The following is a 24,112-nucleotide window of genomic DNA, read 5'->3' on the forward strand; positions in this document are numbered from 1 at the left end:
GTATGGAAATCGGAGGAGAGGCTTCTTACTATTATGCTGAAATAAAAAAAAAAACATTTGTTAAGGATGTCTGCCTTATTAATTCAATTACACTTGATTTTAAATCTTTTGGAATTCAGTATATTCTAATTTATGCATTTAAGTACATACAATTTCATGATTCTCCAATTTGACAGTAAACCACTGAAATGATTCAGTGTACTGATTCAACACCCAAAAGTGAACTCATAGAAGAGTTATAGAAAAATTAACTATTCAGAAAGAGTTCTGTATCCCACATTTTCCATGGCATTTGACTTAATCCTTCCACAATTGTCAACCAGTTACAACCAATCCAAAGTCAAATTGTTCATCAATATTCAGCAATTCACATAAAACACCTTCAATTGAAAATATATTTGGGGTACAGTATTTAGAAACTCCCTTCAGAACATTTTAGAGGCTTTTATTATTTTTATTTTTATAAACACTCCACAAATTCCCATATTGTCAGTATTCCACGTTTTCCATCAAAATTCTCAAATGAATTTTACAAATTTACTAATACCTTTATAATCTGCATGTCAATTAACAACAATTCTTCTGTTTAAATTAAATTCAGAGAATTTTAGTCCAGTCGCATATCTTGAGATAAACCCAGTACAGATGTAGTGCATATTCCAAGCCTAAAGGCGGCGGTAATGTGCTCAAATGTTGGTTGTTGTCTCCGTAAAACAAAACACACACAGGAAAGAAGCCGAACCCAAATGTAAATGTTTTAAATGTCAACACAGTAGTTTGTAAATGTCATCAATGCGAATTGAACAATAGTCATGTTAAATGGCAGTGCGATGTCGCGAGGTGATGGAAACGAACAGAACGCAAAGGAATGTGCAGTACTGAAGTGGATCCCGGAGCAGAATGCGACCCCTTCAAGTAGGTTCCTGAAGCTCGAACTGGAGCTCAACGCGCACCTCCGTGGGCTCAGCTTCGGGGATCCCGTCCGCTATGTGTATAATCCACTGGAGTACGCGTGGGAGACGCACCGATGTTACGTGGAAAAGTACTGCCAGGAGGGCCAGAGCTTCTTGTTTTTAGGCATGAATCCTGGACCGTTCGGCATGGCCCAGACCGGGGTGAGCTTGGCACCAGCAATCAGTCTTCAAGATCACTTCATCAGTAATTTTCATTGTATAACACTCTGATTTTGGAAAATCTACATTACATTGTTCCCCACAACCTAAAACCGAATTGATGACCATAGTGTTTCTTCCTTGGTTTCCTCATTGGGTGGTATGCAGGGAATTTCCATAGGCTACGTGAAAATGGAATTCATCCTCATTGAAGTATTTGCCTACCACAGCAAATGAAAATACATCATTTAATACAGGCTATCAGGGCCACAGTGAAAAGCTGTGTGGGGCGGGGGGGACTAAAAGAAAAAAAGATCACGTTCGTATATTTTTCAAAACATTCATTTTTTTTTTTTACATTTTTTTTTTTTTACATTTTTTTTTTAAATAAAAGTCACATATTTTGAATATTAAAGTGACATGTATCCAGGTTAAAATGTTGTCTATAGTCCTAATATGAGAACAAATTTGTATATTTTTTAGAATAAAGTCAGATATTTCTGGGGTTAAAAGTTGAATATTTTCAAGATTCGAGTTTTAATAGTACAATAATACTATTAATAATACAATAATAATAATTTTACATCGATAAGCTTTGCATTTGAAAGAAAAATGTAGCATGCTGTTTCAAGATTAAAGTTATATGAGAACAAAGTTATAAATTATTTATTAATTTTGACCAAAATAAGTTGAATTTTTACACAAGGATAAAAAGAAGTTACCGGTACATCAGGGGAGCAGTTTGTTGCCAGCATAAGGATAAGTGCTCTTATCAAGTTGGCAGAAAAATAAAGTAAAATAACATAATAAAATTGTATTTTGGCACATCAACATCAGATCATTATGAGTATGATTGATCATTATCTGGACTTTGAATTGATTATTGACCTTTTAATTTAAACTATTAGTTTGTAAATGTATCACGGGTATGGAGCGAAAGCTGGCGGCTTCTTGTCTCAATTGCTTGTGTGTATGACTTTAATCATCATGAAATTTTACTCTGACAGATATGACTTTGTATCTCAATTATATATACGACTTTTAAGATAATGGCTTTAATCTTGTGTGGGTTCACCCCCCCCCCCCCCCCCCCCCCTTTTCAGTGTGACCCGAATACTCCATCGATAAATTGTTTTCAGTTTCAGTCGTTGATTTACATTAATTCATTGGGAGGAAAGTAAACACTGTCATCTCTCACAGGTTCCGTTTGGTGAAGTGAAGTCAGTAGTTGATTGGCTGAAGATCACAGGGTCAGTCGGTCGCCCCGACGATGAGCATCCGAAGCGCCGCATCAATGGCCTGGCCTGCACTCAGAGCGAAGTGAGCGGCGCACGCTTCTGGGGCTTCTTCAGAAAGTTGTGCAGCGAGCCTGCGGCGTTCTTCCGCCACTGTTTTGTGCACAACCTTTGCCCCCTCATTTTCATGAGCAGCAGCGGGAAGAACCTGACCCCCCCTGAGCTCAATGCCCGTGAGCGTGAGGAGCTCCTGCGCTTATGTGACATTGCCCTGTGTCAAGCCGTGGAAGCCCTGGGTGTCTCCATGGTGATCGGTGTGGGCAGGGTGGCGGAGCAGCGGGCGCGCCGTGCTCTTGCCGCAGCTGGTATTGACGTGCGTGTGGAGGGCATCATGCATCCTTCCCCCAGGAACCCTCTGGCTAATAAGGGCTGGGAGAGTGTGGCTAAAGCTAAGCTAGCAGAACTGGGTGTCCTCTCTTTGCTGAGCAAGAACACATGGTCAGAAGAGTCCTCTCACACTCAAATGACTTTATAGACGGAAAATGCATCCATCCGTTTTCTATACTGCTTGAGTTCATTAGGGTTGTGGGTGAACTGGATCCCCCCAGCTTATTTTGGGTGAGATTCATACATAAACTGTAAAAAAAAAAATGTGTACTCAAGGGTTGTTAAAGGTTTTTGTTACAGGAAGTACTGTATGCGTTTTAATTTTTTTTAATTTTTACAAATACATTGTATTCTTATACAATGATTTCTTTTGCATTGCAATTTTACAATTTCTGTGTATTGAAATGTGTTCTACTTGTATTTGTTATGAATAGAATGGTTATTGTATTCTGAGGGTTTGTATTCCTAAATTTATGAATGCTAAGGTGATGGGCCATGTTTACACCATGTATTATTTATTATGGCTACGATACAAATTAGACAATTGTTAACAATTAGAATTAAGTGTACTGTTCGATTGTGTTTTTGTATTTGAATGTTTTTTTTTCCTTTCAAAATAATAGTGTGTGTGGGGGGGGAATAAAGATGATTGGAGAGCTTTCTAAATTGACTTATAGTCCTGTTACTAGCATATGATTAAGTGTCATAAATAACCTAACCACTCTTCCTGGGAAGCTTCTGCTACTGCCAAGAAATGAAAGAAGCGAGTAAACAACTCACTGCAGTGGATTACGTGTCGAGAAACAGGACTCTGTTATGTTCTCGATAGTGAACTACATTTCCCATGAGCCTTTGGCGTGACTATCCACAGAAGCACCTGGTCAACTTTCGTCAGTGTGATGTTAGAAGCACAGCTGTAAACTTCTTAAAAACTACTATTTCCAGGTAAGTCTTTCTTTGTCTTTTTAACGAAATAATGATTCTTGCGTGTTCTTTATAGAAATAAATCAAACATTTGTAAGATAGCACCTTATACGTGGCTGCTAGCCAAACTGAGCGTTAATATTTAAAATGTTTTCTTTCTTTCTTTCTTTCTTTCTTTCTTTCTTTCTTTCTTTCTTTTCTTTGTTGTGGATTTTCATAACAGTGGGTGACAGTGAGCGTGTTGTTTATAAACTTGGGTAGCATGCCATGTTGAATTGCCCAACAGTGCTTTTCACACACGTCTTCTCTGCCCAGCTGTCTTCTCGTTGCCGAATCAGCGTGTGCGTTCCTCCTCGTCACCGTCATGGAGAAACAATATCCACAGTCCGCGGTGGTGTTTCGAAATGTGGGGCAGCGTTACTTCCCCCAAACCAGAGTCGAGTGTCACTACAGCGTGACTTCAGCCCATCAGTGGAGCAGCAGTGACTGGATTGGCATCTTCAAGGTGTTGTTATAACGACAAGGGCATGAAGAAACCTGCTGCCGCCATTTAAAGTGCCTCTGGAGATTTGTTATGTTGAACTGAGATGCTTTGGCACTGTTTTTATTAAGCTCGAAGTTAAAAATGCAGTAGACAAGAAGAGGGAATTATGAACAGTTCGAAACAGGCTTCTAATAGACACCAATACATTGTCAGGAAAAGCCTACTGGAGCAATTGAACTTTATTTTGGGACTAATCTGAGGCATTAAAATAGCGGCAGGTGTGTGCTAACTCCAATTATTAAAACCACCCAGTTCTAACAGGGTGTGCAACTTAGCTAATTTCAACTTCTTTTTTTTTTTTAATTCAGTTAGTTTTAATTCATTTGATTACAGCAAGTTCGTTACTTTTACTAGATTCCATTTTAAAATGCGTTATTATTTTTTTTATAAATATATATTTTTAAGGTAAAATATGTGTGTAGACTTTTTTTTTTTTTTTTCTTTTTTTCCCCCGTTTGTCATTTGATTGTGTAAAGGTACCGAATGTTGCTGGTCTTGTTCTTCCATAGGTGGGATGGTCGTCACTGAGTGAGTACCATACATACTCATGGTCGCTGGTCCCCGAAGGCTACACCGAAGGAAACGCCGTTAACTGCTGTGCACTTTTTCAAGGTAAACATCAAACACTGCAAAGTTACGCTGGGGTTTTGTTAAAGAGAACCACTCTTTTGGAAATGAAGGCCACGTAGAGTATATTACAAGGAAACTTAAACTTTGTGTTTGGCAGCTTTCTACCTGCCTCGCCCCAGCGCAGTGGAGTACCACTTTGTCTACGTCGACAAGATGGGAAAAGTATGTGCCCAAAGCCGACCCTTCACCTTCTGCGCCCCAAAACCTCTGGATGAGCTGGAGACACTGAGAGAGGAGCGAAATGAGGAAGACGAAGGAGGTGATAATGATGATGAGGAGGAAGAGCTTCTTCTTGTGGTCCCCAGAGCTCAGCTGCTGCAGGTGGGAAAAGGAAGCTGCCGACCGTCCACTTTTCTGCTACTCTTGAATCTGCTGTGGGTTATTTGCTATCCACAGAGAGAGCTGGACGAGTGCTTGAGGGAAAAGGCAGAGTTGCAGCAGGCTGTGCAGGAGGCCAAACAGGAAATAGAGGAGGAGAGGAGGAGCAACATAAAATTAGAGGAAGAGTGGGAGAGCGAAAGGGACTCCTTGAAGAAGGAGATTTACCAGCTCCATCAAAATCTGACACACAAATGTGACGCTTTGAAGACAGTGGAAGGAGAACACGAAGTAAGACCTAATAGAAATCACCTAGTTTGATTATTGATTAATACTCATGTCGTTTTGCAGGATGTGAAAAGCAGTCAGGAGAACCTCAACTCAGAACTGAGTCAACTCACAGCTGAAAAAGTACACAGTCTTCAACATATAAAAGACTTAGAAGATGAAGTCAAGGTGCTAACTGATAGAGAGAAGGAGAAGAACGTCGAGTTGGAAAGGCAAGTCTTTAAAACACCTGGTAGATACTTTTGCAGTGAAGCCCTTCTTGTTTGCACTTCACTTGTCCCAAAATCATTCATTTGCTTTTTTCTTTGCTCTTTCTGAAATGCCAAACTTGGTGCCAGATCTCTGGCTCGACTGAGAGATTAAGATTTTTGTGTAATGTGCATTACTCACGGTAATGGGCATTATATTAAATTATTATTATTTGAATTAAATTAATTAAAAATAACGAAACTTTTTTTCTGTTAAACTTTTTCCTGAACTGAAGGCTCAGCTCCTCTCTCAGTACTCAGTATGGTAGAAAAATTAGTTGTTCTTCGCAAGGATAAAGAATATATGCCTGTGAGTATTGTTTATACAGTATGTTACCGCACCATTTGTGTTCAGATATCTGTCGCTTAAAGGATAACACCAGCGCCATATAGATGCTAATTGTTAGCCCATTGTATGTTAGCATTAAGGTAGTAGAGGTTGTGTGTTTTTTTGAAGTACACAAAGTGTATTTTTCAGTGACCAATATGAGAGATTATGAGAGTTGTAATACCACATTTAATACAGTTGCTCCATATTCACACCTGAGATTTTGAATCACATGACACAGTAGAGAGAAAATTACTAATTGTGCTCAACTTGGACATTTTCACTTAGGGATGTGCTCACTTTTGTTGCCAGTGGTTTAGCTATTAATGGCTGTATTTTGAGTCTACAATAAATTTACTATATGAGCTGCAGAAATCTTAAGAGTGTACTCACTTTTGTGAGATTGTTACACTTTTGTGTGTTTATATACTCTGTTTCCCACTGCAGGCTAAAGGGAATACTGATGAAATTATCTGGTCAGCTCAAACACGACGAAGAAAAGAGAAAGTTGCTGCAGGTCCGTAAAATCCTCCAACCCAGAACATCACGTCAGGCGCCATTTTATTATCCTACCAAGGAAGTTCATCCTCCCCGTCCTCCTTCCCCACAGGTAGAGAACGAGGCCTCACAGGCCGAGGTCCGCAGCCTGCAGGCCCGCCTGGACGCGAGCGAGCGCTCCGCCGAGGGACTTCGCGGGGAGCTGAGGGAGCTGGGCACCCGTCAGGGCCATGCCCACGCCGAGCTGCACCAAAGCCGCCTGCAGGTGGCCCAGCTGGGCCTGCAGCTTTCTGAGGAAAAGCTTCTTCTCAGGGAGGAGTGTGCCAACTGGGCCCTGGAGAGAGAAGCCTTCAGGAAGGCAGTGCAGGTAAATATGCGCCAAAAGTGCATAAATGTTGTATTCTGTGCTGTGATATTGACATAACTATATTTAAAATCAAACTCATAAGCTCATGTGTTGTATTGACTGACAGATGAAAATGAATGACATTTTCTCTATTATAGTAAAATGTAAAATGTTTTTGTATTTTTGAAAAGCATTTTCATTTGTTATTTTGTTAACGAAAATGTTTTTCAATTGTAGTTGTAGTTGTAGTCATTTTGTTTGTTTTTGTTCACTATAATAACCTTGTTTTGTGCTTGTGCGTGCGTAGGTTAACCAGCAGAAAGTGGAGGAGCTGAGGAGTGAGGTGCAAAGGAAAGAAGAGCGACTACGAGAGGAAACGACTAAAATGGAGAAGCTGCAAGCAGAGTTTTGGAGAGAGAAAGACAGTGATAGAGTGAGTCTACACACACACACACACACACACACACACAAACGTTTTAATAGAGCCGCTGGTAGGCTGCTCATTGGCACTCAAATAAGATTGTCTACTTGGGAATGACGCCAACTCGCTTCTTCATCGCGTCAACATTTGCGTGTCGCGTGACCCGATACATTCGAGAGCTCCCCTTTCAGTGTTTACTTGTTTTGCTGGCTCAATCAGAGGCAGACTGAACAGCACAGTGACAAGAAACAAGTGACGCTGCCGCCACTTGTGGACCCTGTCTTCAGGTGATCTCGCCAACATTTAAACAGCACTCACATACATAAACACAGCCTTTAATTCAAAGTGTTTCCTCTGCAGTGCACTGACGAGCTCCATCATGTGGTGACGCAAAGAACTGAAACTTTGTAGGTTGAGACTGAGCTGTGTGTTGGGTTGCAGACATTTGGGCAGTGATTCCCAACCTTTATTGATGCACAGCATATATGTAATTTACACGTAAAAATTCTCACGGCAAGCCACCAAAATATGCCACAAAAACGATGCGTACTAAATCATAATTATAAATAATAATAAAAAAAATAATGAAACGAAAAATGAAAAAACATACAAAAACATATATACTGTAGTGTATATACAAACCACCAAAAAAACAATTGCACATCCTACAGATGCATTACCAAAAAAAAAAAAGTGCAGCTACTAAAATTATGTTTTAGATGTTTGCAGTTGAAATTATAACCAGTCAAAATGGCACTTTCGATTGTTTTGACTGTGGAAAACCTGGATGAGATGTAATTTTCTGTTACAGATATCTTAAAAGAAAATTCCAACGATTCAAAATTAATTACAACTAGTCAGAACTGCAATGTTTTTAGCCCAAAGACTGAGCTGGCGGATGTCTTAACTATGATGTCACTTCCAGCCAACAGTAAACCTTAAATTGGCCAGTAGGTGGCAGTAATGCCCTTTTTTAATATTCATACCGAATGTTTGTAATGAGGTCCGTACACATTATATATATTTTTTACTAATACTATAAATATACTATTGCTTCAAACAATCTTATAACTACAACAATAATAATTCACTAGTACGAATGGTAACAGAATACACTATTTAATAGTATCTTCTGCCATCTAGTGGAAGAGTATTTAAATCATTCTTCTAAAATGATCATTTTTATATTAAATGAAATCAGGTAATTTCAATGTGCCACAGTAGTTGGGAGTCACTGCCCTTATTGCATTAATACTTAAAGAAGGAATGTAGATGTCTGAGTTTTTTTTTTTTTTTTTTTTAATCATGCAATTGTAAGTATATTGGTAGACAAAGTGAACCAGCATTGCCTGAATGGATTTGTGTTAGCATGTGTTCAAAACTGGATTCAAGTGTGTGACCGAAAGGTTTGCATGGCTCTTGTGTGTAACTTAAGTCAAAGCTAAAACGTCTTGTTGAGGAGCCATTTGACGCTTTCATTTACGGCTCACATTTCATTGTCAGGATTCATGTATGACATCTTACACTACTTCTGGGTTTATGGTGGTGTATTTGGAATGCCTGCTTTTAGGTCACGGTCATGAAATGAAATGCATTATGAGTGTCTGGTAAATGTGTCGGTTTTAACTTGATGCGTCTTATCTGATGACTTTTTTTTTTTTCCCATGGTTCGCATGCTCATCAAGTATTTAAAAGTGATGACAAAATAAATACAACTGCACGCCGTCGGGTGTGAAAACACAAAGCGCATTTTATAAAAAAAAAAAAAAAAATAGAGAGGCAAACTACATAGACATATTTAATACAAACAGAAACATATAAGCCCGTTGATGACATGTTTAAATCTCTCCACATGGAGATGACAGAGGAGGTTGGTGATTATTAAAAAGAGACACAATGAGATGGTTTAAGCATCATTAAATATTCTCCAGTCCATACATAATAAACACAAAAATGTCACAACCATCAAGGTGATGGAATTTTAATGAGCAAAAGTTGTTTTGATTTGTCTGAATTTATACTTTATTTTTTGCAACTTTGCATGCAGCTTTTGTTTTATTGCACTGGCTCAAGTTCAGGAAAAAGACAAAAGAAATGAGACTTGATTGCCCCTGTAAGATCCTGCTGCCGGAGATCTATTGTGTTCCAAAGCAACATGCCGTGTAGAGCTGGATGACATTTAACAGTGCAAAATCATTTGACTGATTATTGTCCTTGTGACATTCAGAGTGAATTAACATTCGTCTTAAGCCTCCTTACATAAATCCTTTTTAATACTTAGATGACATTCTGTACATTCAGGCTCCACAAACAGCTAGACACTGCAAAGATGTGATCAGAAATTAATATTTGGCATCAGAAAAATGACCACTGTGTCCGATGTGTGCGTTTGCTAGCTGTAAAACGATAGAGTGGAGGTTGACTGTAGATGGTTAAACTATGCAATTATTTTTTTCATACAGTAAAACAAAAAAACACCTGAGGATTGCCATGATGTAAAAAGTTCGTAATGGCTGCTGGGGCGTTTTTATGGCTTAACTGCGACCTCTTCATTATGCAATGCTGAGTACTAACATCATGGAAACGCATTTAATCACTTTTTTGATATCCAAGCCAACGTTGTCTGGAAAAAAAATAAAATAAAATGCACAAATGGTTTTCCATATCGACATCATGAGCGGTTGTGTTTTTGAGTTGGGGATCGGTTGTTTTGGAATCACATTTGGATGACAAGGGATGGGAATTAATTTAGCAATTCCTTAATCAATTCTCATGGGGTGAGCGGATGAGATAATAAAAACTGAGTTAGCTTGCTTTAACTCTATCATATCATCAACTGGTGCTTCTCAAACGTTTGACACCTGTCCAAACATGATGCAACTCCAGATTTGACTTGAGCAGATAACATAATATATGCAAGAAATGAACCTACGGAAATTCAAAGGCACCTATTGCGGCAGGCGAGCAAACAACATTTGTAGGAAGCGTTTCTCGATTCCCATCCCTGTTCATGATATAAGTCAGTATTGCTAGTTTTTAATAGATGTTGACCACCTGGAAGACTGTTGCGAGTTGGAGTCCTGCTCTCACCATGTTGTCACTTTAGCGCATAAAAACAGACAGTTAAGAAAATGGACAAAGAGCTGAGACAATACATCATACAATAAGAAAGTATAAGTAGCATTTCTTGTAACAAAAAAAGAAGAGATGTTTTCTATACATGTGTAGCCCTTTTCCTGAGGAAGGGGACATTCCTGGTGTCCCCCCCACCTCCCTCCTGTCACTGCGGACCACAATGAGTCGCTTGTTGAGTGCTTTTGCTTCGTCCCTCACTCCCTGTAAACTTTGCAAATTCTTTTATAAGAGCCTGATGGTGTGAGGATGAGCATGCCAGGGAAGGAAGTGTCCTACTGCGTTGTCCCGCTTTTCTTGTGTGTGCTGCTGGTCCCCGCCAACGCCGCCGCTGCCGCCTCCCCCCACGCCTCGGCGTCACTGTCTGCCAGCCGCTCCCTGTCCTCGTCCCAGTAGTCGTCGTCCTCCTCGTCCTCTTCCTCCTCCACAGCCGACTCGTACGTGGGCTTCTCCTCTTGCTTGATGGCCTGCACGGCGGGAGGAGCGGCGGCGGTGGCGGCGGCGGTGGCGGCGGCGGGGCTTTCCGCCGAGTCGCTGCTGTCCTCGAAGGCGTCCGGGTTTTCCAGCATCTCCCTGATGAGCGGTGGCATGGGGCCGGGAATCTCCATCTTGAGTGTGATGGCTCTCTCTGCACCTGTGTGGACAGACAGGTGCAATGACAAAAACTGCACGACCATGTTCCCCCCTGCAAATAGTGAAAATGAATAGCTGATGCCACCCTGAAAACGTATATGCCCATAACATATATGACCACAAAGAGCAGCAAAGTACTACTTTTGTATAAAGGGAAGCTCCTCATTTTAATTCAATGTAGTTCCTTGGCACCAGGACGCCGCGAAAGTAAAAGCGGATGTCTGCAAATGTTTTATTATGATTAAACACAAAGGTTTGCTTTCATGGAGAACTACAGAAATGTCAGAATATTTATTGCAGTCTGAAGCTATGAGCATTTGGACAATTTTAAGTTCTTCAAAATAGTTATCAATTATTTTGATAATTAATTAGTTGTCAAGTAATTGATTAATTGTTGCATCTCGAATAGGAAATTCAAGACCATTTTTTTTTTCCCCAGACCGGTACCAGAACCGGCAACTCTTGAGTTGTCACTGATAACAATACCAAGTCCCGATACCACAAGTACTTTTGATACGTAAAATTTCCACCAAAAAAAATAAAAAAAGAATGACAGCTAATTTTAAAGAAATACCTATATCTCTCAATATAGCATTTCTCCTTAAACTGGCATGAAGTTAATGGCAATTTCCTAATATTCTAATTTCTCATTTGTATTCCCTGATTGTAAGACGGCCACAAGAGGGCGTGAGTACCGATACCTAGAAATAAAGGCCCAGTATCAGCCCAATATCGATACCTGGTAATCGGCATTCACCCATAATACGGCCCGATTAATCGAATACAGCCAATCAGCCAATTTTTTATTTTTTGCAGATTTTTCAAACATTAAACAAATGATAACAGACAATTACAATTTAACATTCTCTGTATTTTTGTTGTAAGCATTATGAGACTTAAAAAATACACACACACACACACACACACACACACAATTTTTGTATTTTTATTTTTTTATTATTATTAATCGGTCATCTGAATTTTATTCTACCAAATATTGTCACCACTCTAAAAAAAAAATCCACATCAGTTGGGCCCTAGTGAAGATGCACATTTACGGGTGGACACGCATTGTTAGGATTGAAATGAAGATGGAGAGATGAGTTTCAAGGGGAAAAGAAGGCGGAGTGGTGTGCTTCAGGTAGAAATACAGCTGGTGAAGAAGGAAAATATTTGGCCATGTTTAAGGTGGAAATGAAGGTGTTTTAAGGTGTGTTGATGTTGTATTTTCACTTCTTGTATACTATTACAGTTTAACGCTTACCAAACAAACTCACCTCTTTAACCAAGTCAACCTAAATCAATTGGACTAATTCTGCTGTGTGCGTGTGGGTTGCAAACTGACCTTTAGTGCTAATTCCTCGCAGGTCGGTGACTTTCATCAGCATGCGCGGGAACATGTGAGGCTTGTTGGGGCGTCGGCGGCGTGTGTAAATCTTTAGCGCCTCCAGCAGCGGCTCCTGCAGCTTGTCCACCTTCCCGGGCTCTTCCAGGTCCATGCGGTCTGACGAGTTCAGGGAGACGGCATGAACACCTCGCCAAAAGGGAAGGTGAGATGATACAAACGAGTAGAGGCTTGTCGTACCTCCGCAAATGAGACAGATGGCGCTGAGGAGCCCCGTTTCGGTGTCGTCCATCTCCAGCGGCAGCAGCTGCCCGGCGAAGGCGAACACCAGGTCCGTGAGCGGGCCGAAGCCGGCGTTATGCATCTGGGTTCTGTTGAGGGTCAGGCCGTCGGAGAAGGTCATGGTGTCTTGCTCGGGGGTGTAGCGCGTGCATATCCTCAGCATCTGTAGGCGGGAAACAAATATTGACACTTGAGGAGGCTTGCTGGCAGCTGTTCGCGTTTTTATGTTTTGGCTATCAGAGTTTAAGCTGCGTGGCGAATGAGGCGGCATTTTGTACCAGGATGTCCAGACACGCAGACTTGAGGAGGGTGATCTGGTCGGCGATGGTTAGCGTGGTGAAGCCTGGTAGCCGCTTGGCAAACTCCACAATTTTGATGATGCACTTGGTGGACAACTCGCTGAACTTGTCCCACAGGCCTAAATCCAGCTGGACTCTGTGGTCAGAGCTGGAGTTCTGGGAGAGAGACAAAAGAGGTACACGTGTCCAAACTGGGTCGGCAAGTTTCAGAAGACGTTTTGCTTTTCTGTGGAAAAAGCGCCGCCGCCGCTTTGTCATCGTTACGCGACACTCACTGTGGTGTATTTGCCCAGCTGGCACAGCGACGGGAACGTCTCCTGGTGAGCTTTGCTGACTTTGTTGACCAGCTCCTCGAGCTCACCGCTCAGCTCGTAGTTCTCGGGCAGCACCGCCTCCTCCTTCACGTCCTTCTTCTTCTTGTTCCTGTCGTTGCGCACCGCCTCTTTGGACATGCCCACCTCGAAGCATTTCTGCAGCCGGCAGTACTGACAGCGGTTGCGGGTCACTTTGTTGATCTGGCAGTTCTTGTCTCGGTGGCACGTGTACACCATGTTCTTTTGAATGCTGCGCCGGAAAAAACCCTATCACACAATAATGGAGTGACCAAGTAGTTATAGTAATATTTGTATATTGATTAAAGTGTCATTCATACATTTTACCGCCAACAGAAAATATATACATGCGTGGCGCATACTACTTTAGTCCACTTGAGGTCGCCACCCACACATTCTAACATAGCTATTACTGTGAATGTGTTTATGCCTTTAATAGACAGGTCTGGTCTGTTGAGTGATAGTAAGCATATGTTGATGTACTATTGGCTTTGTGCTTCCGGCATTTGATAACTGCATTTTGTTATCAGCAGCTGTTTCCATCCTTGCTCTATAAAAAAAAAAAAACACCTGTTATGTATTATAGTTCGTTCTAACTAGCGGTGGTAGGCTATATGAAATTAGCTAATGATATTTACATTGCTGGTGGTGTGCAGTTGCGTGTCTGTACTGTATAATGCAAAAAATCTGCGACACAAGTGAATCGCAATTATAATAAGGGACGAATTTAAGTAAACTTGTCTCAGTTCACTATTGACCTATTTGTGTGGGTTTTTGTTTTTTTACGTTTAAGATAAAAATATGCTAATAGATGTCATTTCTGGTTCTTATTTTCTACCGTAAATAAAATACATTATAGTCATGTCACTCACATTAATAAGCAGTAGTTTTTTTGTTTTGTTTTGTTTTGTTTGTTTTTGTCACTCCAAAAGCGTGGTTCTGTATTGTGTCTCAGTTTCTCCATTTTTATTTACCTCTGCTTGTGCATTTCTGGTGGGTTGCGGACCAGTTGCACGGATTTATACAAGCATAATGTGGGTATATTTTCACACGGTTGCATTTTTGCCGCAGAGACAAAATAATGTGAAAACGCTGCGGCGAAATCTATATATTCAAGATTGGTTCGCTTGGCGAGTGGCAATGTAAGATGGCCGCCGTGCATACAAATACTGTAGTTCTTGTTGTCAAAAGACCCCATTTTTTGCACGGAACACGAGCCAAAGTTCCGTTCAAAGGAGATTCCCCGATTGTGTTTCTAAGATCAAATATTCCGGTTAGAAAAGGAGTCTTATTCGAGCATATTCAGTTTTTTGCACGTTTACATCGCCTTCCAAAACCTGAATATTGCTAATATTTGGGTTTTGAAAGGGTTGACTGCGTCTAAACAATGGCATCAAAGCCTTGGCTGGTAGAAACGTAACTGGTGTCAAGACTCAGTCAGATCTTTTTCAAGGAGGAGCTAAATATAGCCTGGGTTTCCAGATAGTCATGTATGTTTTTTTCTGGTGAGTGGCTATTACAAGGCTAAAGCTAACAAAGAGTTGCGTTATAAATTATTACATATAATTGGTGAATAAGCTGAAATAAGATCATCATTATGATTGACATCTTTGTTTGAGATTTTTTACAAATATCTGCCTTGGCTATATAAATAAAGATGACTTGACTTGACTTGGCTCAGACAAGGTTGAGCAAAAAAAAGATGCTTTTGACAAAGTGTAGTACTAGTAAGCCCACACTAGAGGGCAGCAGACTAACTGAACCAAACGTGCTTCGTAAGCGTTCCTCAGTGGGTTCTAGTGCGCTACATTACCTTGCACCCCTCGCAGGAGCTGACCCCATAGTGGTATCCGGACGACTTGTCCTGGCACACGAAGCAGGGCTTGTAGACGCGGGGCGGCGGCGGCGGAGAAGGCGAGCTGGGCACCATCTCCTCTGAGCTGGTGCTCTGGGTCTCCACGGCTGCACACACAAGAAGGAAGCAGCATTCAAGTCACCGGTTTGGACAGCCCCCGGTCATAGCGGGGCCAGAAGGCCATCTCAATAGCAGAGATTTTTAAGAGAAAAGGGAGGAGGGAGGCGTCCTGTCTGATTGACACGGACTTAAAGGACACACAATTAGCTGATGGACAGATGGCCCCGCTGATAAAACGCTGATTGGCAGCTGAGATTTGATTGGCTTCTCCATTTACTGGCAAACGGGGGTGGGCGACATTCCTGTTGACTTTTTCTGGAGTTTTGTGGTCACAAGCTCACTTTTTTTTTTTTTTTTTTTTTATGTGAATGCCCGTATACCTCGTCGCCCATGTGAACAAACAAAAGCTGGAAGTTTACGAGGCTTGGCCTCCGTCCCCTCACTCCGAGGGAAAACTCAAATACGACATTCGCGAAACTAAAGCAGTGTTCAAAATAAACCAGGAGAGAATGAAAGAGTGATTAAAAAGACACATCAGGCTCCTCCACATTTGGAGGTGCTGACTGAAGAAGCAGATTGTCTGGAACATGCCTTTCAACTTTCACCTTCAGTCACCCCAACTTCACCTTCCTCTGCCCATTCCCACCACCGCCCCACCCCACCCCCTTGTTTCCTGGCCCTAAATTCCTCAGCGCAGGCAGGACGGAGTTTTAATAGTTGCCCGGGCTTACAAGCAGCCCTATAAAGGTTGTGTCTGGGATGGGAAGGAGGCCCCCGGCCAGGCTGACGACCCCTTTATTGGCATCCAGTCACCTTGGGCAGCTATTCACACATTGAGCTCCATCCTCGCATCCCTTCCTAGTAAAAATTCAAGAATCCGGGGTCGGCACCCCCCACCCTCTGTCACCTTCAGCGGACGACACAGAGCCCAACCAAATGTGACCCGCCCCCCACCCTGCCACAGCAACCCTAAAATGAACCCGGCGGCCTGTCATTAACAAGAGTGGTACGGTTTCAAAACGCACCGAGGTAAAAGCACAAAGGAATAATCCAATAAAAACAAAAGAAAGGAGAGAGAAAGAGGAGGAAGGAGGTGAGCGGCGGGACACAAACTTCCCAGTGAACAAGAGCTTCAATCAAAGCTTCCACCGTTTCACTTTGACCTTGGCTCAAGAGGGTCATTACTAACTACTTGCCCAGCAGCCACTTGAAAAGTTCAATGTGTGTGCAAGTGGCATTCAACAACTCACCCTTATGTTGACGTCACTTTGTCTTATACAAAATGACTTTATTCTCAAAAAGATGAAGAGCTGGAATTGTAGTTGCTTAATACTAAAAAAAAATACATACTTTTTTTTAAAAATCTGATATAAAATTTTATACACTCTCCATTTATTAATTTTACAGCACTCAGAGCATTCCACCATTTTCCTTCAAATGCCCGTGACGTAACATGTTTGGCTCACAGTTTGGAAGCAAATCTCAAATCTCAACTCTGGACAGCCTTCCTGTGGAGTTTGCATGTTTTCACCGTGCTTTCATGGATTTCCCCTGTGGATTTGTCCTGACATCTTCCAAAAACAATTTGATTGAAAACTTTCGAATGTCAGAGTGTAAGCGTGAATTATTGTCTTTTAGAACCATTAAGTTCTGATTAAAAAAATAAAAATCTAAACGAATAATAATCAGGATGATGATAATAATAAACTTGATTTAAACTGCCTTTCAGGACACTTTAGGTTTTAACATGTTAAAACACAAAAACAAATGCAAATCAGTACAACAAAGTAAAAATTTAGCTAGTGCCAAACAATATTACTTTAACGCTAACAATCATAAACTTTATAGCATAACAAATTAAAGAAAATTCCAACACAAGAAATGGTCTTAAATTACTATGTTTATACTGATGCAACAGAACATTAGGCAGAGATCAGGTTTCACAAAAAATAGTCACTTAAAATTTTGGTTCTGTATGAGGATGTATGGTCATGTGACTGTGTGGCTCCATCTGATTGGTCAAATGCAGTCAAACGTCATTAGAATGTAGCTCAATGTAATGGACAAAAAGTATTTCTTCACAAAAATATTCATTAAGCGACAAAATCCACCTGTTTTTATCCCTCTTGGCGGCCATTTTGCCTGTCCACTGAATATGACATCACAGTTACGTAGGGCTCAGTGACCAATCACGGTTGAGCTTCAGAAAACAGGTGAGCTGTGATGGGTCATGACCTGAGCCCTCAGCAACTGTGATGTCATTTTCAGTGGACAGGAAGTGGGAAAATGGCCGCCCCCTGAGATGGATTAAAAACAGTTGGATTTTGCTGCTTAACTCATATTCCATTGGAATGCTGTATTTAGATCACACATGACTTGAGTAAATGTACCTGTGGTCAGGAGGAGCATGATAACAAAAAAAAATGGTGGATGGGTGACACTGACTGAATATTCTGCTGCGCTAATGTAGTTAAATAAGGTAATATCATCAATCAAGACGAGACCTTTTGCATGGGAACCCATTAACAAATATCCAGTGAGTGTATTGCCTGAGTAGTTCTTCTGCTGAGAACATACAAACACTACAAGAGATGTGTTGACTTTTGAGGCTTTAGAGCTCAGGTGAGAGAAGGAGCGGGTGGAGCTAAAGCCGTAAACCGATCTGTTGATATAGTAACAATGTAAGAGTGTGTCTCAGAGAAGGAAAAAAGGTAGCGCATCTGGCGCCAGCCGACAGGTACTGACTGACGACGTCTGAGTGTGGTGAGAAAGGGCAAGCGGGAGGAGGAGGAGACGCTACCTGGCGTGACGAAAAGAGGGAGAGGAGCCAAAAAGTGTCAGAGGGCTGTCATCACCCTGAACCGCGCACAGCCTCTTAGACTCGGCTTGGAGAAACAGCGGTCGCGTCTTAACCTGCCGTTCACCCCGCCGCGTGTCATAACGTCTATCAGCGCACCTTTTGGAGGGGCTACGACCGACGACGAGAATGCGCACATTTTCCCAACATCCTGGCAGACTTTCTGTCACCTACATCAGCGTACAACTATTCAAACGCCACGTTTGTCTTGTTAAAATCACTTCCTTCCTCCCTTTCAGTCATGAGTTTAAAGTCTCATCAACACAGTCCAGTTTGGCCTCGTAGTTGACACCTACTTGTAGTTCATGTTTGAAAAACCGCCAGTTGGCCCTGACCCGCCGCGTCGCCGTCCATTTGGCGTCAATACAGTTGGACTTGACCAATCTGCCAGTGTGTGTGTGTGCCTTTACGCCGACATTGAAGGTTGTTTTTTGTTTTGTTTTTATTGCTTGTGGGGGTGGTGGCGCAGACGACATAGTGACATATGGTGTGCAGCTTGACTTTGGCCTAGGGGCTCCACACACAGCCTCATAGTGGGATAGTGGAACCTTTGAACTGGAGTGTCCAAGTGTTGTACAGTTTGGAACCAAATTTCAGTCAGGCCGCAAGTTTTACTTTGGTTATGTTGTGACACCAGCAGAGAATGTCTCCGTGTAGGGATAGGTTGGGAAAAGAGTCAGTAAAAGACAGAACATTTCTGTTTGAGATGATGCAACTCCAACCCTAACCAACTGGCACAATATAGTATTTTAAATTAGCTATCCTGGGTACGTTAGCTTGACATTAGCTAGCGAGAGCCACAACTCAGTCTCAGTCTCTCAAGACACAAAGAGGCTAACGGGTTGTAGAGCTGTCAAAATTATTAGATTAATTGGCTACTCATCGATTTATCAAATGAATCGTCAACTATCTTAATAATCGATTAATCGTTTAGACCCGTTGTTTAACTTAAAATTGTTCAAATCGTCTTATTTCAGCCCCGTAACAGTAATTATTGATTAATTTTTGTCGTCCTTCATGAAAATGGACTGACTTATTATTTGTGTTGAATCAAAATAAGACATTGTCCTTTTACGTTGGGAAACAATGATCAGACCAGTAACTGAATCCATTTCAAAAAGGTTGGTGAGTAGAACATTAGCACTAGCGTTAGCATTAGAGGTAGAGAAGATCAATCCCTCTTGTGTAATATTACCAAATTGTTTAGTTGTTAATTTTTAATTCACTAAACAATACCAAATAAACACAAAATGGTTAATAAAGAGTAATTGGGGAAAATTATTTTGTATGGCATTTTTATGCAAAATAAAATTTTATCTATTTGACTGAATAATCAATAGATACTAAAAATATTTGATAGTGACAGCCCTATCCATCTAGCCAACTCTATCTCATTGACTTGATGCCCACATCACTCACCAGACCAGGCCCTGCCTTTTAAGGCAGATTAATTGATGGGACAATTGGTAGAATACGCAATTCCAAAAACATCAGACGTAAACTGCCTTCAGCTATCCTCCATGTCCCTAAACATGACGCAACCATCACAAGTCATTGAACGCTGGGTGGTTTTGTGCATTAGATCTGTTTTCTGACATTGTTTTTAACACCTGCATGACAGTTATGATGCCTTCCTACAAAAGTTGGGATTCAATTTGAATTATCCACTTCAAACGGTCAGTCAAAAATGGCATCTGACTAGCTTCATCTATCTTTCCCTCCTTCCTCTCTTTAGTTTTTCCTCTGGTCTCTTGAGATCTCCTTAATCTGTTGGAATTTAGGGGTTTCTGGGGTTTCTGGTTTGGTAACCATGGTTTGGTGGTGACAGGTGGTGTTTAGTTGGTGCTGGATTTCACTTTGATTCATCTTTCTTTCCTTTGACCTTTCCTCTGGTCTCCTGACCTGAACTTCATGACTCTGGCGAGACTTTGAAGTATCTGGTTAATGTGAAGTGTAATGGGATTTTTATTTGGTTTTAGGTGAACTAATGAGTACAAATTCACGCACACGCACACACACACGTATACAAAAATGGCGTCTGAGGAGAATCATCATAAAGTGAAGCCGTGCTTCCAGCAATGTCAAAGCTGAAGAAAATCTAGCGTGATTATAATAAGAATTCAAACATAGCATTTCATCTGGCTCCACCTAATGTTTGGCAACACCCTGTGGAATGTGCGCGCACATGCGAATATGTCCGAGTGTGTGTGGGTGGGAGGGAGAGAGCGGCATCGCGCGTCTACACAAAACATGCAGCCGAGACGCAAACGTCCGCCTCGATCCGACCGCTTGAAATCGATTGGTGTTGTCATTGTCAAGGGCTTGGAGTTGTTGGGATTCACGTGGGGGAGGCGCAAATATGCTGAGTGAGTCATTACCACAACAGCAGGGAGGAGATGGGGGAGATGTGAGTGACAATCCCTTTCATCAGCTGTTCTAAGTTCAATACCGGCAACCCCCCCCAGCAAACCCTCGGTAATAACCCTCCCCCCCCCCCCTGTCCTCTCCTGCCTTCCTGCCCGGGCAGGAGGAGGAGCCCTTCCTGTCATTGCTAGCGCCTCTTAAAGGAAAGACTGTGAAAACCGGGCCGCTGTCCAGAAGACAGCTCCATAAAAAACAAAGCAGCAGACATTTAAAAAGGAGGAGTTAGACACACACACCCACCCACACACACACACACCCTCACGCACACACTTCAACTTGACAATCTTCGCACACTTGCGAACAGAACAACGCCCTTGGATTTCAGAGCGACTCCACAAACGTGAATCATCATCATCATCATCAGCTTTAGCGCTCGCTCGGATCGAGTCGCGCTGGACCGACATCGGCCGGCGCTGTTTGACAAATGTGGGGAGGGGACGGATATTAGACAGCTTGTTAAATACGTCTTCGGGCCAGCCAGTATATCATCAGGTCATCAATACGCCCTTCATTTTCTCTAACAGGCAATAATGAGGCAATACGCATGCTCTTAAAAATAAAAATAAAAATATAAATCTGGAACTTGAATCACCACATTGGGTTGTTCTCACGAGTATTTTGTAGTAGTTTCGTTAGAATTAAAGAAAAAATACTTATGTTGGGTTTACGTGGTTAAGTTTATAAAAAAAAAGAAATAAATAAAAATAACACACTGGACACCCAATACACTAAATTGCACTCAAAATTACCCTAATCCATATGAAAATGTAAAAAAATTTTTTTGCCAAATTTACAAACTCATACTTCGCAATTCAGCTACAAATTCCAACAATTAATCGACAACTAATTAATTATCAAACTTTTCGATAATTATTTTTAGGATAATCGATTCATCGTTTCGTGTCAAACTCGAGGCCCGGGGGGGGGCCCAGATGTGGCCCGCCATGTCATTTTGTGAATGTCAACTCTCGGGGTGTGCTCTCCACAAAAGACGATTTAATGTGGTTGACGATACGTGGGTGGGGTGCAAAACCATTCAAGGACAGCTCAATTTGAAAGTGGAGATATTTGATTCAGTTGGGGTTACGAATCGATTCCATTTGCTATGATACGGCTCAGTTCAAAAGGGTATGATGACTTTTTTTTTTTTTTGTTTAGTTTTTTTTGTTCCTATTTCACATACTTTTGAAAGAACTTTGAAAGAAGTACTTTAAATGTGCTGTTTGATTCTAAGATATCTCCCTAAGAAAAGAGGTTTCAGTATGTATCTGGATATATTTTGAAGTGAAACGATTCAGTTTGATTTGATGCACTCGCACATTTTACAACAAAAAAAACGATTATCCGGTTGAAACGTTTTTTTTCTTTTCTTTCTTTTTGTCACTCATAGTCAACTTCTATGATTAGGGGTGGGAACCTCTGGCTACCTCACGACACGATACGATATGCGATACAAGGCTCACGATAACGATGCTCTCACGATACCGCGATTATCGATATATTGCTCAGGTCATAATTCTAATAATAAAATAATCATATAATAATAATAATATAAATAAATAAAATAATAAAATAAATATAAAAAATAAAAATAAATAATTATAATAAGAAATAATTCACATTATAAAAAGAATACAAATACATATAAATATAATATAAATATATAATATAAAAGTATATATAAGATATAAATAATACTAATAATAAACTGATGTCTTCTTCGCCTGAAGACTTGCGTCCATTTCCCCGCCACTCTTATGAGATGCTTCTCCCTAGTGGCCCGCCAAGTAATTGCCATTAAGTTACGAATAATGGAGCCGTTATAGTGGCCGTATATTAAGTACAAATATCACGATACTTGCGTCGACGTATCGATAATCTATCGGGAGACAAAATTTCACGATTTATCCCGATATCGATATATTGTCACCCTCCTGTCTACGATGCTAGCAAAAATCTATACCAGAATTTCAAATTGTCATATGTAGTAAATAACCACGTTGAGATATTGCAAGCATTTTGTTGTTACGTTTGAATAATAGTTGAACAAACAATTCGTCTTGAGTTGTGATTTGAATTTAAATGAGTTTGGCTCCCGTGGAATATTCTGAGATTTCTGTAATCATCGGCTTTTATGTTGTAAAACAATGACCAACATGTTTGCCTGTTTTCTGATGTTGATAACTGAATCATAATTCATTTAGATTTGTCACTGTCAATTTGAAAAGAAAAATTGAATATGGGGATGGAAATTTAGTTTTTTTTTTAATTCATCATTTACTCGACAGATTAATCGATTATTAAAGTGTAACTGTTCATTGGATTCTACACTAAACACACGCAGAGTATTTATCACTCTAATGACTTGTAAGAGCTTCTGTTATCTCGAGCTCATCTCTACATTTAAGATCTGCAATAAGACCGACAGAGCAGCCAAAAGCACATTTGAGGCTCTTTTGCAAGTTTACAGACAATATTGCTGCAGAAACACAAACAAAAGCTTCCCGACTCACGAATGCGGGACGGCACATCTCACTTTGGAGACAAGTCGATTTGAGAAGGGAGATGTCCCCCTCGAGGCCCGAAAAGGCCAACATATAAAGAGTCAATGGGAGGCAAAGGGAAGGGGGGGTCGCGGGGCTAATCCCAAAACCAAATTCATCCCTCTCCTCCTCTTTCATGCCCCCACACGCCTGCTAATCTCTTAATTGAGGCCTTTTCTAATTATAATGGCTTCATTAAAAGCTGCGGGTTACACAAGACGAGGCGTGTAAACTGAGCCGTGCGCGAGGAGGACATCAGAGAGGCGGACCCACACACACGCACGCACACTCCCGGATGGGGCGAAGGGAGAGTGGATGCTCTCAAGCAGAGGATGAAACACACTTCGCTGCTATGGACGCCGATCCTTTTAATGTCCGCTGACGTTGGTACAAAGGACGGCACTGAGGTCCTCAGTGGACCCACAAGCACAAAAACGCAGTAAAGCTTTCCAGAGATTTCATTTGTCCGGATGGACCAATCACATTTTGCGGCACCAGAGTCCGAGTCACTTAACTGGATAGCGAGTCCTGACCCAGCATGTCCAAACTGCCTCGATAATGACACCATGCTTTTTTATATGGTTATTATTTGAGTGTGACAGTCGTTCAAACCAACTAATCAAATAAAATTAGCATATCCCGTCTTTAATAAAGTCAAATCTGAAAAGTAAATAGAACTTTTGCTTCGAGCATTAACAAAATTAAAGACCTGAAAATGTTTTTTTACATTGCAACCTTGTGAAAGTGTTTAACACTGACCCTAAGAGGTAGTTTCAGTCAGTCACAAATAAAAACATTAAAAAAAAAAGACAGTGTGGAATGGAGACCAACTTGTCTCTTATTGAAATGAATGGGAATGTTATATCACATCAAAAATTTAGTTGAGAATTAAGCGGTAGTTAAGTTAGCTAGCTCTCAGACGTTATGTCATGTTACTCAATTTATTTTTAACTATTATGTCAGTAATCACTTAATCTGCCCATTATTTTTCCGATTAATCGGATTTTAAAGAATCATTTCAATTTCCACCCCTTTTTTTTTCTCCCCCAAAAGAGGACATTATTTCAAATC

At 41.0% G+C, this 24,112-nt stretch overlaps 3 protein-coding genes across 5 annotated transcripts in view; 2 read left to right on the forward strand and 1 right to left on the reverse strand.

Moving 5' to 3' along the window:
- The first annotated feature begins 686 nt into the window (after positions 1-686).
- On the forward strand, positions 687-3,394 carry LOC144023479 (single-strand selective monofunctional uracil DNA glycosylase-like). The gene is made up of 2 exons (XM_077529006.1): positions 687-1,115; positions 2,313-3,394. Exons 1-2 carry the CDS (start codon positions 813-815, stop codon positions 2,880-2,882), a joined length of 873 nt encoding a protein of 290 aa, XP_077385132.1. The 5' UTR covers positions 687-812; the 3' UTR covers positions 2,883-3,394.
- Positions 3,395-3,404: 10 nt separating this feature from the next.
- Positions 3,405-9,950, forward strand: LOC144023480 (calcium-binding and coiled-coil domain-containing protein 1-like). Its single transcript, XM_077529007.1, has 11 exons — positions 3,405-3,679; positions 3,974-4,163; positions 4,712-4,814; positions 4,930-5,153; positions 5,229-5,441; positions 5,502-5,650; positions 6,462-6,531; positions 6,625-6,879; positions 7,166-7,291; positions 7,499-7,566; positions 7,640-9,950. Exons 1-11 carry the CDS (start codon positions 3,579-3,581, stop codon positions 7,665-7,667), a joined length of 1,527 nt encoding a protein of 508 aa, XP_077385133.1. The 5' UTR covers positions 3,405-3,578; the 3' UTR covers positions 7,668-9,950.
- The window catches only part of LOC144023478 (retinoic acid receptor gamma-A-like), a 38,558-nt gene continuing 23,510 nt past the window's right edge, over positions 9,065-24,112 (reverse strand). For all 3 annotated transcript variants that reach the window (XM_077529004.1, XM_077529003.1, XM_077529005.1), the window contains 6 exons: positions 15,116-15,264; positions 13,246-13,551; positions 12,950-13,126; positions 12,630-12,834; positions 12,390-12,548; positions 9,065-11,045 (listed from right to left, as the gene is read on the reverse strand). In XM_077529004.1, coding sequence (XP_077385130.1) covers positions 10,687-11,045; positions 12,390-12,548; positions 12,630-12,834; positions 12,950-13,126; positions 13,246-13,551; positions 15,116-15,264 — 1,355 coding nt within the window. In that variant the 3' untranslated portion in view covers positions 9,065-10,686. The remainder of the gene's footprint in view (positions 11,046-12,389; positions 12,549-12,629; positions 12,835-12,949; positions 13,127-13,245; positions 13,552-15,115; positions 15,265-24,112) is intronic.

The sequence above is a fragment of the Festucalex cinctus genome, chromosome 8 (assembly GCF_051991245.1).
Source record: "Festucalex cinctus isolate MCC-2025b chromosome 8, RoL_Fcin_1.0, whole genome shotgun sequence".
NCBI classification, from domain to species: Eukaryota; Metazoa; Chordata; class Actinopteri; order Syngnathiformes; family Syngnathidae; genus Festucalex; species Festucalex cinctus.

Coding starts and splice junctions, on each gene's coding strand:
- LOC144023479 (XM_077529006.1), top strand. CDS start 813: ATGTTAAATGGCAGTGCGATGTCGCGAGGTGATGGAAACGAACAGAAC. Junction 1,116..2,312: donor TCGGCATGGCCCAGACCGGG/GTGAGCTTGGCA, acceptor CATCTCTCACAG/GTTCCGTTTGGTGAAGTGAA.
- LOC144023480 (XM_077529007.1), top strand. CDS start 3,579: ATGAGCCTTTGGCGTGACTATCCACAGAAGCACCTGGTCAACTTTCGT. Junction 5,154..5,228: donor CCAGAGCTCAGCTGCTGCAG/GTGGGAAAAGGA, acceptor TGCTATCCACAG/AGAGAGCTGGACGAGTGCTT. Junction 5,651..6,461: donor AAGAACGTCGAGTTGGAAAG/GCAAGTCTTTAA, acceptor TTCCCACTGCAG/GCTAAAGGGAATACTGATGA.